At 40.2% G+C, this 15,991-nt stretch overlaps 1 protein-coding gene across 6 annotated transcripts in view; it reads right to left on the bottom strand.

Moving 5' to 3' along the window:
- atp8a1 (ATPase phospholipid transporting 8A1) overlaps positions 1–15,991 on the bottom strand; it is a 366,447-nt gene that overhangs the window by 116,956 nt on the left and 233,500 nt on the right. For all 6 annotated transcript variants that reach the window (XM_073064740.1, XM_073064742.1, XM_073064739.1 and 3 more), the window contains one exon: positions 11,062–11,126. In XM_073064740.1, the coding sequence (XP_072920841.1) occupies positions 11,062–11,126 (65 nt within the window). The remainder of the gene's footprint in view (positions 1–11,061; positions 11,127–15,991) is intronic.

Genomic DNA, 15,991 nt, shown 5'->3' with positions numbered 1-15,991 from the left:
AACATATGAATGAAGATATTTCTCACCGTTGAACTAAACCTCTTGCTCAGTAACCTGCAGCTATTACACTTCAATCTCAGTATCCCAGCTGAAACTCCTGAATCCCGAGTGTATGAAAATTTAGACCTGCTCTAACATTCATGAAGATCAAGGCTGAATTTCCACTTCTGCGGCACTTTCTAGCATTATCCCCACGTCTCCAAACTCCCTCAGTTGATCAATCTCCATTGTGTGTGAACACAATGATTAAGTTTCCACAGCCAGACTGATTCCCCACCATCTGAATGAAGAAATTTCCTTCTCACTCAATTTCAGATAACTAACGTTTATTCTCAAACTGTGGGTCATGATCCCAGAATTCTCAGTCAAGATCAAAATCTCCCTTCATCTGACCTGACAATCACTGTATTTATAATATTCCCTGTCATCTTTCTAAACTCTTAAAATAAAAACAAACCAACAGTCCTATAGTTTACTCAATCTTTCCTCATCTAGAGTCCAGTTTAGAACTAGACTAGTGAATCTTTGCTGTATTCTTAATATGGCAAGTATATTTTTCCTTGGGTAAGGAGAACAAAACTGTACACACTACTCCAGGTGCAGAATCGCTAGGGCCCTATATAATCAAATAAAGTTTTCCTCCAACACCAACATATCATCTTTTGCAGCACCTGCATGCTGGCCTTCAGTGATGTGTGCAAGGACACCAAGGTCCCTCCGACCATTAACAGAACTCTACAGCGTTGTATAAGCTCATCAGCACACAATGATCTGTTGATCTTTTAAACTACAGTACTAACCAATTTAACTAAAGCTAACATCAATCTAGCAGCTAGCCCAACCCTTCCACATAACCCTCCATGTTTCTAATATCCATTTGCCTATCTAAGAGCTTCTTAAATAATATTAATGTATCTGCTGTTTCCACCACATCTGGCAAGGCATACCACACCCACAACTCTTTGTAAAGAACTTACCTCTGACACCTCCCCCCAAACTTTCCTTCAATCATCTTAAAATTATGCACCCTTGTATTAACCATTTCTACTCATCAAACATCCAAGGAACAGAGAGTCAAACATAATATTCCCTGAATTAATCCAAGATGACTCTGCTCAATCTTTACTTCTCTTCAATCCCAACCCCACTAGCACCTGGTTCTGTTATTCCATCTATCTTTATAGATTCTACCAGTTTGCTTACCAATATGTCACTGCGCAAGGTAGACTTTGTCTTATCCTGCTGAAGTTTTCCAAGTGCCCTCCTAGCACATCCTTTACCATAGTATCTAGCAACTTTCCCAGTGCAAATGTTATCCAACCAGTCTGTAAATTGTATTTTTCTCTCTTCCTCCATTCTTAAATTCTCAGACATAATTTGCAACATTCAAATATGTCAGAGCTTTTCCATTCAACTGAAAAATTCAGGAAAATGATAATGCAACCATTATTTCCACAGCTACTTCCTTTAGTACCCTGGAATACAAATTATTAGTCTGTGGGGATATATTGGCTTCTGATGGCATTAATTTCTTCAGCATCATTTTCTTATTAACACTAATGTCTTTTACTTCCTCATCTTCATTAGATTCTTGGCTCCTTAACAATATCAGAGAGTTACTTATGTCCCTTCTGCACAAGCAAAACCAACATATTTGTTTAATTTCTATGCTATCATCAATTCTCCCTTTCTGTCTAGAGTTCAGTAATCTTTTACTTTTTACATATCTGAAGTACTGCTCCCACTGATAGTGGGGTCAGTTAACAGAGGAAAAGATTTATGATAATTAGCAAAAGAACCAGAGCACAAATCCTCAATGTAGAGTATTTAAGAATAAATTATACTTCAACAAGAAATATTAACATACTCTTTCCAAGTTAAACACTATACTCCCAGAAGTGGGAATTTCCTTAAATTTTGCAGAGTAAATATTGTAAGTGAGAAATTCAAAAACTGCAAATTCTGGATTTGAAAGGAAACAGAAAATATTGGAGAGACAGAGTTAACATTTCAGACAGAACTTTCACTTGACCAAAACAAGATTATTGACCAGAAACGCAAGTTTTGTTTCTCTCCCCTCAGATGCAGCTTGATCTGATGGCTACTGATGAAATATGCTATATGTTAAGTAAGATCTGCAGACCTTGGAATAACTCATGGAAAACAGTGAAGAATAGAAAAGTAAAGTGAGGTTGTATCTCCAAATAAATGCAATTCCAAGCCAGCATTTGGAATCTTCATCATTATGAATTGAAGAAGAGTGTGCCTAGGTGAACATTGCTTGTGCTTAACACATTGATCATGGCAGCAAAGAAAGACATCAAGCTCCTTGTAACCTGAGAAGTCAAAGAGAAACTTGATTACGCTGTTGACATGGTTTTGACTAAATAGGGAAAAATGTTTCCATTGGCAGGGGATTTATTAAGCAGAGGACATGATTTATCATAATTGGCAAAAGAACCAGAGGCAACATAAGGGTTGTTAATGCACAGATAACTGTAATGGTAATGCACTACCTGAAGGCACAAAGCAGATTCAACAGTAATCAGCAAAACAAAAAACAACAAATGCTGGATACATATTTGAAGCAGACACGTTCACTGTGACACAGGGATATATAACTTGAGTAGTCTTGCCCCCAAGAGCCACCACAGGACCTTTTGCACAACATTCATTCTGCTGTGTGGAGAAATGAGGAAAACAAAGTAGCCTACATTGATTTCATAAGGAGAATTTCTCAGCGAGTCTTTTCCTTTGAAATAAATCATGTACTGTACACATAAGAGAATATTTTCTACTTGCAGCTTAATGCCTTTGTTCCTCTAAATGGGCAGCTAGCTGTTCTTGTTTAGTAAACAAGGTGAAAGCAAAATGATTCTAATTTATATTTTAATATAACAGAAGAACAAAAAAAATTAAAACACAAGGCATGCACTCCTCTTTCTGGAATAACTTGAACACCTCTAGTTATATCCAGTTCCCGTTCTCTCACCTCTTTTGGCACAAAGCGAGAAGAGGTGGACCAGTGTGGGAGTCAGGAGTCTGAAGCCTGGGGCTTTATCTTGAGAGGCTTCGGCCAGGAGGCACAGGTGAGTAGTAGGTAGGAACAGGTAAGGATTTAAAAAAAAAGTAGTTAATTAAAATGATACCAGATTACAACTAATTAAATAAAGGAAGGATGCAGGATCAGGTAATGCCTTGTAGCTGCATGATGTGGAAGCTGGTGGAGCCCATTGCGGTTCCTGATGACCATAACTGCAGCAAGTGTTGGCTGCTCAAGGAACTCGGGCTCACAGCTGATGATCTGGAACCTGAGTTTCAAACGCTGCAATGCATCAGGGAGAGGGAAAAGTTACTTGGACAATGTCTCAGAAGGCAGTCCCACCCATTCGAATAACTACTTCAAATCTGGTCTGTGGCCAGGGACAAGGGGGGTGTGACTGTGACTGAGACAGCTAAGGGGATCCAAGAGATAGTGCTGGAGGAGCCTCAGTTCACCAGGTCAGAGATTGTTGTGCCCTGCGAGGATGAGTGGGGGTTGAAGGAAGGATAAACAAATTAATCATGGCAATGTCGTTCAGGGAGTCATTCACTGGGGGGGGTGGGGGAGGGAGAGAGAAGTGAAAAGTAGTAGTTGTTGGGGTAGGATAGTCAAGGGAATAAACACAATTGTTTGTTGCAAGGATCAAAAATCCTGAATGCTGTGTTGTCTGCTTGGTGCCTGGATTCGGGACACATCACCTGTCCTGGAATTTGGGGTGGGAAGGGAATTTAACAGGCAAAATGGTGACAAAATTGAACAGAAGGGTAGTGAATACAGGACTGAAGGTGTTATATTTTATTGTAGGTAGTATACAAAAGAAGATAGATTATCTTCTAGCACAGAAGGAAATTGGCAGGTATGACATTGAGAATTTCAGAGCTGAGGTTGAAAGAAGATCACAGTTGGGAGCTTAACATCCAAGGATCCACATCCTATCAAAAGGACAGGCAGGTGGGCAGAGGGTATTAGGTGGCATTGTTGGTAAAAAAAAAACCCACAATAAAACAAAATCTTTAGAGAAAAGTAACATAGGATCAGAGTATGTAAGATTCTTGTGGGAAAAGTTAACAAACTGTAAAAGTAAAAAGACCCTGAAGGGAGTTACATACGGACCTGAAAACAGTAGCCAGGATGTGGGGTACAAATTACAATGGATAATAAAAATGTAATGTAAAAAGGGCAATGTTATAATGGTCATGGGATATTTCTAACCTGCAGGTAGGTTGGAAAATCAGGTCATTGCTAGATCCTTAGAGAGAGAAACTGCAGAATACCTACGGATGTTTAGGACAGCTCGTGGTTGAATATGAAGGAAAACTAGCCAGTAATATAAATGATCTATAAAGAGTTAAAAAAAAACAGGCAAGAGTGAACGTTAGATTGCTGACAAATGATGCTGGAGAGGCAGTAATAGGGAATAAAGAAATGGCAGATGAACTGAATGAGGATTTTGTGTCAGTCTTCACTATGGAAAACTCCAGAGGCATGCCAGAAATAACAGAATGTCTGTAAGTGCAGTCCAATTACTAAGGTGTGCTTTGGAAGTTGAAAGGTCTGAAGGCAGATAAGTCACCTGCACCAGATGAACTACCATCCTAGGTAGAAAGGAGTGGCTGAAGAGACTGCAGAGGCATTAGTGACCTTTCAAGAATCACTAGATTATGGAATGATGAGGACTGGAACATTGCAAATGTCACTCCACTCTTAAGAGGGAGAGTGTCAAAGGACAGGAAACTATAGGCTAGTTAGCCTGACTTCAATGGCTGGCAAGATATCAAGAGTCCATATTTAAGATGAGGCTTCGGGCAATTTGGAGGCGCACAATAAAATGGGCCCAAGTCAGCATGGGAAATCTTGTCAAACAAATCTGTTGAAATTCTTTGAGGAAAGAACAGGGAGGATGGACAAAGGAGAGACTACTTGGATTTTCAAAAGAACTTTGACAACGTGCCACAGAAATCTGTTGAACAAAGTAAAAGCCAATGATACTACAAGGAAGATACAAGCATTGACAGAAGGTTGGCTGACTTGCAGGAAGCAAAGAGTGGGAGTGGGAATAAAGGGGCCCTTCTCAGTGACAAGCAGCAGACCAAACTCCGACAGGCAGAGGATGATGTATGGTCCACTATTTTTCAAGTTATATGTTAATGACCTGGATAATGGAATTGATAGCTTTATGGCCAAGTTTGCAGGTAATACAAAGATAGGTGGAGGGGGAGGTATTACTGAGGAAGCAGTGAGTCTGCAGAAGGTCGGAAACACAAGAGATTTGGCAGATACTTGAAATCCAGAGTAACTCTCACAAGATGCTGGAGGAACTCAGCAGGTCTATGCAGAGGAATAAAGTGGCCCGAAATGGTGACTCTCTATTCCTCTCCATAAAAGCTGCCTGACCTGCTGAGTTTCTCCAGCATCTTGTGTGTGTTAGTCTGCAGAAGGGCTTGGACAGATTAGAGGAATGAGAGAGGAGGTGGCAGATGGAATACAGTGTACAAAGTGTCTGGTCATGCGATTTGGCAGAAGGAGTAAAGGCATATGCTATTTTCTGATCAGGGTGTGAATTCAGAATGGAATTTCAAAGGGACTTCAGAGTCCTAACGCAGGATTTCCTGAAGGTTAACTTGCCATTTAAGTTGGTAGTATGGAAGGCAAATACAATGTGAGTTTTCATTTTACGAGGACTAGAATGCGTAATGTTGAGGCTTTACGAAGCACTGGTCACACCGTATTTGGAGCATTGAGAGCAGCTTTGAGCCACTTATCTACGGTACCGGCATTGGAGAGGATCCAGAGGAAGTTTATGAGAATGATCCTGGAAATGAAAGGGTTAACATACAAGTAGTATTTGATGGCTCTTGGCCTGTACTCACTGGAATTTAGCAGAATGAGGGGGGAATTCATTGAAGTGTACTGAACACTGAAAGGCCTAAGCTGAGTGGATATGGAGAACATGCTTCCAATGGGGGAGTTTAGGACCAGAAGGTACAGCCTCAGAATGGAAGGATGCCCCTTTAGAACAGAACTAAGGATAAAGATGCTGAAGGGTGGTGAATTTATGGAACTTATTGCTAGGACAGCCATGGAGGCCAAGTGATTGGACATATTGAAAGCAGAAGTTAATAAATTCTTGATTAATAAGGACATGAAAGATTACAAGAGGAGACAGAAGAATGAAGTTGAGATGCAAAATAAATCAGCCATGATCAAATGGTGGAGTAGACACAATGGGCAAAATCTGCTCCAATACATTATTGTCTTATTAATGTATCTGTGCTATTTCCTGCATTCTCATATACCTTAAAATGTCATTATATTTGCTGGCAATTTGCACCCTGCTCCTGCATTCACATAAAAACAAGGGAAAATCTGCAGATGCTAGAAATTCAAGCAACACACACAAAATACTGGAGGAGCTCAGCAGGCCAGGCAGCATCTATGGAAAAGAGTACAATTGATGTTTCGGGCTGACACCCTTCGGCAGGACTGGAGAAAAAAAGCTTTTTTCTCCAGTCCTGCCGAAGGATAATGGCCAAAAATGTTGACTGTACTCTTTTCCATAGATGCTGCCTGGCCTGCTGAGCTCCCCCAGCATTTTGTGTGTGTTGCCGGCATTCATATAGTTCACAGCTGACCTTTTGACACTCTATCTCCATCTCAAGAATGGGCAGCAATTACTATCTACTACAAGCACTCCGACATCTTGACTACACCTCATCTCACCAATCTTCCTATAGGTCTCAAACTTCCTGGTTTCTGTCGCCGTTGTATTTGGTCCCCTCAGCCAAATTTTTCATATAGATTGTGAACATCTGCAGCCCAAGCCTACATCCTTGAGGTACCCGACTTCTGGTCACAGCATCGGAATAGACCCTTTCCCCCAACTCATCTGTGCAATCAAGTTGCCTTCCTGAGCTAGTCCCTTTTGCCTGTCCCTTGGTACAGACGTCCATGTACCTGTCCAAATGTCTTTTGATGCAATTGTACCTGCTTCTACCACTTCCTCTGTCAGTTTTCTCTGCAAACTAACCAACTGCTGTGTGAAAAAGTTAACGCCTAGGTCTCCCTTATTTATTCCCCTCTCACCTTAAATCTGTGCTCTCTACTTTTAGGCCCTTTACCCTGGGGAAAAAAAAGACTGTGCCCATTCACTGTCTATGCCCCAAATTGTCTTAACCTGTCAAAAATCTGCTGATTTCCACTGTTTGCTTGTTATTCATTTTTCTCCCTTCTGTGACTCTGAATTGAAACATGAGCTCTCTCTTTTCCCCAAGTGCTGCCTGACCCAAGTATTTCCAGCACTTTGTTTTTACTTCATCTTTTCAGCACGTACAGTTTTCTTTTGCTTCCAACAATTTATTGTTGCTTGCTAGCAATGTAAAGAACCCAGGACTTGCCCTGTGTCAATCAGAACCAATTAGAACAATATGCATCATGTTTCAATGAAAGACACTAAAAATCATTTTATAACAAACTACCAACAATCTGAGAAATCATCACTTCCTACTCAACCAGCCGCTTTCCAGAAAATCTAACCTTTTCCCTTTTTTTTACATATCAATTTGACTAGAGTTATGCACCATTAGGGCTTAAAATCCTATCTAAGACTCTGATCTGTATGTTTCAGAGAATTTCATGATTTTCCATTCCTGATTCTAAAATAAAAATTCCCAGGATAGGTGGTTTTCTGGTAAAGCCAACATTTATTGCCTATTTCGAGTTACCCTTGAGAAGACGGCAAGGAACAGCTGCATTGTGTGTGCATGAAGTGTTCCCATGATGCTGTCAGGAAAATATTTTGTCATCTTACCCTTTCAGCCACAGAGTAACTTGTGCTTTGGAGACACCCAAAGGAATGGGAATGAATGCAGCAAGGCATCTCATCCCCATCCACAGGAAAGCACTACTCGGGACATGCAATACCAGGGAAACATACTCTTATTCTGCAGAGAGTAACACAACAGTTCACGTGCACTTAGTGTCTCAGCTGAACGTCTGCATGTTAAAGGCTGTGCCCTTCATCAGACAAAGCTGGTCTGAAATACAATGGAAGCACTGGATGTAATGTAAACCTCCCGCAGGGTTTGTTGCACATCACTAGTTCCATTGTTGTATTACGTGGGATGAAAAATCTCATGGACCTACATTTGCACAGTTCTACTAATATTGATAATTCTTGGAGTAATTAATAAGTGGCTTTGTGAGACAGTGGGTAAGGGTGGGGGGAGCTTAGGGAACTCACAAGGAAGATTGAGGGCTTGGTTGCAAGGGCTGGCATTATAATATTGCGATTAAATATTTTATAAGAGTACAGTGAAACCAGTGAAAAAATATATCAGAGTTTTCATGCAGAAAACTGCAGAAAAGTACCAATTCATTCTTGGACTGAAACCTGCACGTTCTCTGAAGCTCAGTGGGTAACATACAAGCAGCTAAGCAGGAATGAACTAGCTTAATCTATCAAAACTTGAAGTGATGCCTCTTTAGAGATCAAATGTAAAGGGATGGAACTCTGTTAATACCAAGACTCTTAAAAGGGTTATTGTGCAGAGGGAACTGGGGTTCAAATCCACAGCTTCTTGAAAGTGGCTTCACAGGTGGGTGGGTGGTAAAGAAGGCAAGTGGCAGGCCAATCACAAACAATAAAATCTGCATTTGCTGGAATTCTAAGAAACTCATACAAATTGCTGGAGGAACTCAGCGGGCCAGGCAGCATCTATGGAAAAGAGTACAGTCGACGTTTTGGGCCAAGATCCTTCATCAGGACTGGGGGAGGAAAAATGAAGTCAGAGTATGAAGGTGGGGGAAGAAATACAAGGTAGTAGGTGATAGAGGAGGGGTGAAAAGCTGGAAAGTTGACTGGTGAGAGAGATACAAGGCTGGAGAAGGGGGACTCTGACAGGAGAGGACAAAAGGCCATAGAAAAAAGAGAAAGGGGAGGAGCACCAGAGGGAGGTGATGGGCAGGTAAGGAGAAAAGACAAGAGGGTGAAACGGGAATGGTGAATGGTGAAGGGGATGGGGGAGTATTACCGGAAGTTCAAGAAATTGATGTTCATGCCATCAGGTTTGAGGCTACCCTGACAGAATACAAGGTGTTTCTCCAACTTGACTGTGGCCTTATCGTGGGTGTAAGGAGGTCATGGACTGACACGTCAGAATGGGAAGTAGAATTAAAATGGGCGGCCACTGGGTGATCCTGCTTTTTCTGGTGGATGGAGCGTAGGTGCTCAGCGAAGTGGCCTCCAATCTACGTCTGTTCTCCCTGATATGCAGGAGCTCACACCAGGAGCACTGGATACAGTAGAGCACCCCAACAGACTCACAAGTGAAGTGTCACCTCACCTGGAAGGACTGTTAGGGGTCCTGACTGGTAGTGAGGGAGATGCAGCACTTGTTCCGCTTGCAAGGATAAGTGCCAGGAGGGAGGTCAGTGGGGAGGGATGAATGGACAAGGGAGTCGTGTAGGGAGAGATTGCAGCAGAAAGAAGAAAGTGGGGAGGGGAGGGAAAGATACGCACGGTGATGGGATCCTGTTGGAGATGGCGCAAGTTATGGAGAATTATGTGCTGGACGCAGAGGCTGGTGGGTGGTAGGTGAGGACAAGAGGAATCCTATCCCTGGTAAGGTGGCGGGAAGAGGGAGTAAGGCCAGACGTGCATGAAATGGAAGAGTTGCGGTTGAGGGCAGCATTGATGGTGGAGCAAGGATATTGTGTCAGCTGAGATTACTTTAGTTGGGCATTTGATTACTCATGAAATTAGCTTGGTATAACATTGTGGGCTGAAGGGCCTGTTCCTGTGTGTAATATTTTATTTAGCCTATTGAATTAATGCTGCTCCTCATCCTTTCAATTCCATTCTCCTCTCATTTCCCTATAATCTGTATTCTCTCACCTGCCCATTAACATCCATGATTTTCCGAGCAATGACCTGTCCTATGGGTAATTTACAGTAGCCATTCCAGCCGCCAGCACTTTTTTCAAATGTGGGAGAAAACCAGAGACAAAGTGCAAACTCAACACAGATCGCTCCAGAGGTCAGAAGGTAAACTCCTGCATCTAAACGTCATTTAGCAAGTTTGCACTTTAAAGCCATGCTCAAAAGAATGATGCAAATACAGTACTAAAATTCTTGAATAATGGGGGGAGAAAAAGAAATTACAGTGCACTTATGAAGCAGAGTAACAGGTCAAGAAAGTTACAGTGAGTAGTATAATTTTCAACGATTAGAACAAACACATTTGCACATACAACTTCAAATACTACGATGACATTATGAAAACACTAGAACAGGGCCACCACATTACAGAATTGTTCTGTACACCAGAACAGGGCCTGATGTAATGGAGGCATTAAATCACAGCAATGCATCCATGATACTAGAATTGCTAGTTGTTTAGTGCTGGGCTCTACCGCGATGCATTTGGCGAGTGAACTTATTGCTAACTATGAACAACTTAGGTACGGGTAGAGGAAGAAACAGCAAATAAAGCTCATGCTTGCATCTTTCACTTGAAGTGTTAGATTTCTTGCCATTTTTCTCTAAGGACATGCTGATAAAACTATCCTCCTTTTCATTAAAAACTCAGATGTTTAAGTCAAAATTAAATGGTTCAAAAGAGGCAATCAACAACCAAGCCAAGCAAATTTAAAACAACTTTCAACAGACATCTATCTCAAATTTACATGGCTGCACTAACAGTTTTCTTTATGTCTTTCTCACTTTTGTTGTGGCTTACGTTAATTTCTCTGTTGGTTCAGATGGTAGGAAACTGAAAGCCTGTGGTGTCACTGATACTGAAGCCTTGTAGGATAACTTCAATTAATCGCAAGCAGAATGCATCGCAAGCTGCTAATCTGGGAAATCATCTATTCTGCACTAATGCCCAAGTATTTATAACCCAATATATTTGGGATTTATTATCTTGGATTTCATAAGATTGTTTAAGCGGGAACTAACAAGAACAAGTTATTTTGTTTTTCAGATATTGATCCAAACCAAAAAGAGATTAAATACTTACATCAAGAGTATGTGCATTTAGAACCATAAGACCCATGTTTTTCGTTAGAAGTTTACATGCATGTCCTGCATTGAAGGAAAACAAAACACCTATTAGTACTTGTTAAAATTAAATCTGTGCACCTATTGCATCATCTTTCATTGGAATAGACTTTTACAATTGTTGAATCTATCTGCAAGTAAGGCATTTTTTTCCCCCTGCCATGCATGGTGAAAATGCAGGTACAAATAACAGTGAATTTTATAACATACTGACATACAAAAAAAAAATCCAAATCTTTAACATACAAATTTGGAACAGAAAGTTTTACTAGGACTTCAGATCTCAATAATGTAAACATTATCTATTGCTATATTCCTATCAGTACTCTGAGGTTCCTTGAGTTAGAAAGGATCAGACATATAGATATCCAACTTTATGCAAATTTTCCCTTATTCTTTAAAGCTTTTTCAAGACAGTGATATTATGTTTTTTGGTATGTATTAATAACAGGATACAGCATATATTCAATATTTTTCTTATGGTTAGCACTCAAGTAAATAACCAAAGAACTACAACAATTAATGGAGTATATTCTATAATAGACTATGTTAGAGGATTGGGAAGCTTTTAAAAACCAACAGAAGGCAACTAAAAAGTAATTAAGAAAGAAAAAAATGGAAGGTAAGCTGGCCAATAACACAAAAGAGGATACCAAAAGCTTCTTTAGAAACATAAAGTCTAAAAGGGAGGTGAGAATGAATATCAGGCTGCTGGAAAAGATGTTGGAAAGGTAGTAATAGGGAACAAGGAAATGGCGGATGAACTGAATAAGTATCTTCCAACAGTCTTCAAAGTGGAAGATATTTGCAGCATGGTGTAAGTTCCAAGTATCAGGCAGCATGATGTGTGTGAAGTTACCATAACTAGAGAGAAGGTTCTTGGGAAACTGAAAGGTCTGAAGTTAAATAAGTCACCTGGACCAGATGGTGTACACCCTAGGGTTCTGAAAGAGGTAGATGAAGACATCGTGGAGGCATTAGTAATGATCTTTCAACTATCACTAGATTCTGGAATGATTCTGGAAGACTGGAAATTTGCAAATGTCACTCCACTCTTCAAGAAGGGAGAAAGGCAGAAGAAAGGATATTATAGGCCAGTTAGTCTGACCTCAGTGGTTGGGAAGGTGCTGGAGTCTATTAGATATTTGGTTTTGGGGCACTTGGAGGCACAGGATAAAATAGGTTATAATCAGCATGGTTTCCTCAAGGAAAAACACTGCCTGACAAATCTGTTGGAATTCTTTGAAGAAATAACAAGTAGGATAGACAAAGGAGAATTGATGGATGTTGTGTATTTGGATTTTCAGAAGGCCTTTGACAAGATGCCACACATGAGGCTGCTTAACAAGTTAAGAGCCCACGGTATCACAGGAAGATAATAGCATGGATAAAGCAGTGGCTGATTGGCAGGAGGCAAATAGTGGGAATAAAGGGAGTCCTTTCTGGTTGGCTGCCAGTAACTAGTGGTGTTTCACAGGGGTGTGTGTTGGGACTGCTTCTTTTTATGTTATATGTCAATGATTTGGATGATGGAATTGATGGCTTTGTTGCAAGTATGAAGATAGGTGGAGGGGCATGTACTCTTGAAGAAGTAGAGAGGCTACAGAAGGACAAACAGATTAGGAGAATGGGCAAAGAAATGGCAGATAGAACACAGTGAAAAGTGTATGGTTATGCACTTTAAGAGACAAAATCAAAGGGTAGACTTTTCTAAATAGAGAGAAAACTAAAAAATCTGAGGTGCAAAGGGACTCGGGAGTCCTTGTGCAGAATTCCCTAAAGGTTAATTTGCAGGTTGAGTCTGTGGTGAGGAAGGCAAACGCAATGTTAGCATTCATTTCAAGAGGACGAGAATGTAAAAGCAAGGATGTAATGTTGATGCTTTATAAAGCATCAGTGAAACCTCATTTGGGAGTATTGAGAGCATTTTTGGGCTACTTATTTAAGAAAGGCTGTGCTGACATTAGAATGGGTTCAAAGGACATTCACGGAAATCACTGCAGAATTGAAAGGCTTGTCATATGGTGAGTGTTTGATGGCTCTGGGCCTCTGCTCACTGGAATTCAGAAGAATGAGAGGTGACCTCATTGAAACCTACTGAATGTTGAAAGATCTTGATGGAGTAGATGTGGAGAAAATGTTTCCTATGGTGGGAGAGTCTAAGTCCAGAGGACACAGCCTCAGAATAGAGGGGGCAACCTTCGAGAACGGAGATGAGCAAGAATTTCCTTAACCAGAGCAGTGAATCTGTGAAACTCATTGCCACTGGCGGCTGTAGAAGCCAAGTCATTGGGTACATTTAAGGTAGAAGTTGATAGATTCTTTATTAGTCAGGGCATGAAGAGAAATGGGGAGAAGCCAGGAGATGGGGCTGAGAGGGAAAATGGATCAGCCACAACAAAATGCTGGAGCAGGTGTGATGGGCCAAATGGCATAATTCTGCTCCTCTATCTTATGGTCTTGTACGTGGAATGATGACATAGGTTACTATAGAAAATTGAAGTTTCTTATGGTGAAAGTAGCTTAGAGACATTTCTCAGGAGCAGAACCCTTATGTAATCTGGGGATTGGATATAGCCCAATTTACCTGATCAATGCTGAGAAAACTGGTTTATTCCAAAGATATAAGGTGCCAGCTACAAATACAAGCAAGCTGTAGATATAAAACTTTCCAGAGATTACTGCCATTGAGAAAACTATTTTTGTGAGAAGCTCTCACCTACTGGTGGGAATAAAAATTATAACGGCAATTGGGGAGATAAATTCAAAAACAAAATTGAGAGAGAAAAAAAAATCAGTGTAGGAACTGACTTTTACAAAATGCAGCGTTTATAGTATTATACTTCTTTCCCCCATTTACTTGTATAGTAATATTCTCAACTTGGGAAAGTTTTTAATTTACATTATCTACAACTTAACATCTGAAAAGCACTAAGTAAATTTACAAGATATTAAAAAATAAACATGCTAATTCATGGGAGGCAGGATGTGGGAAAGCTGTTCAATGTCAGTATTATCTCACTCGTAGATCTGATCTTGTAGCAGAAATTTGATGGCATTGTCACCATTGCAAACTATAAATTAAATAAGGAAATATCTGAGCATTGAAAGTGCAGCGAGGAGGCATTAGGCTGATGTCAAATGTCAACGGTGAGGAAGATTATGGGCATTTCCATGTGGGCAAGGAGGTGATCACAGAATGGCTATGACCTAATAGTAAACAAAGGCTTCACAAACTCCTAAAAAGATTAACCAAGAAATTTACTTTGAATTGAAAATAAGTACTCGCATTACAAGGTATAAAACTAAACTTAAGGTTTAGAAATAGGAAATTTCTTTATGTATCAATACTTGGAATAATTAGCAGAGCGAAGGCAAAACCTCTGGATTTGTCGAGGTTGCTTTTCCCTAAGATGTTAAAACCTGATAGATGCGTACATATGGACAGAGTGGCCTTCAGGAACCTGCAAGTTTTTTTTAAAATATGAGTATTTTTATTCCCATTTTTTCCTTTTTCTAGGGATCTAATGACAGCTGAGAGAGAATAAAATATTTTTGCATTGCTCTAACTTAAAAGGATGTACGAGGGGTGATTGTTAAGTTTGTGGCCTAAGGTAGAAGGAGTCAATTTTAGAAAACCTAGCACCTTTATTTTTCAACATAGTCCCCTCTTACATTTACACACTTAGTCCAGCGGTCGTGAAGTGAACGGATCTTGGACCTCCAGAAAGTGTCCACAGATGGGTGATTGATAAGTTTGTGGCCTAGGGTAGAAGGAGATGAGTTATACAGCTCTCGTTACATGTACACGCAGTTCAACAGTGATTATGCAGGAAGTTTGAAGTTAATAACTCATTGGGGGTGATTGATAAGTTCATGGCCTAAGGTAGAAGAAGATGAGTTATTAACTTCAAACTTTCTGCATAATCACTCAGAGTTGAACTGTGTGTACATGTAACGAGAGCTGTATAACTCATCTCCTTCTACCTTAGGCCACAAACTTATCAATCAACCATCTGTGGACACTTTCTGGAGTTCCAAGATCCGTATGCTGCATGACCGTTGGACTAAACGTGTAAATGTAGGAGGGGACTATGTTGAAAAATAAATGTGCTAGGTTTTCTAATATTGACTCCTTCTACCTTAGGCCACAAACTTATCAATCACCCCTCGTAAATCACACTGATAATATCTATCAAACGAATAACTGAGATATTTGTAAGTACTTTCCCAATAGAAGCTAGTAAATATGGAGGAGCATAAAGTCTGCGTTCAAGGGAAGAAATGACTAAACAGTAGACAGAAAGATAAAAGATACAGGCTAATCGACTATAGGACTTTATCTTGATGGGCATGGAAACTTCTTTACAGCTGTACAGAGTTTCGATTATACCACAACAGATGCCTGGCTATTAATATACTGATTTTCAGCTGAGACCTTGAGTCTTTGACAAGTTAGTACAGAGAATTTAGTTTTGGTCAAGAAATTGTTCCATCATTGTACCTGCTGCTACATAAATGGGAACTAGAAGGTGGCTTCCTTAATATAACTATTAACTAATTTAGAAGTTTAACCTGTCTGCTATTCATTTGTTTTGACATTACACTAAATTGGTGGAGAATTAGAAATTATGTAAATAGGGGCTTTGGTCTATCCTACAATCTTTCACAGTACTTCACTAACCATAGCTGCCTTCCTTTATGTTTGGTTATCCAGACACAGAATGTTTTCCCTTTCACTCCTAAAGCTTTCACTATTACAGACCTCCTCGATTCCACACTAGGTCACGGAATCAGAATTACTGAATAGTGAGAGCCTTGGGTTCACTTTACACACTTGCTCATTAGAAGAGCAATTCACTTACTTCTCTTCCCACTGCCTGGCAATT

The sequence above is a fragment of the Hemitrygon akajei genome, chromosome 13 (assembly GCF_048418815.1).
Source record: "Hemitrygon akajei chromosome 13, sHemAka1.3, whole genome shotgun sequence".
In the NCBI taxonomy this organism is placed as follows: domain Eukaryota; kingdom Metazoa; phylum Chordata; class Chondrichthyes; order Myliobatiformes; family Dasyatidae; genus Hemitrygon; species Hemitrygon akajei.
This window is presented reverse-complemented; position numbering and strand designations above follow the sequence as displayed.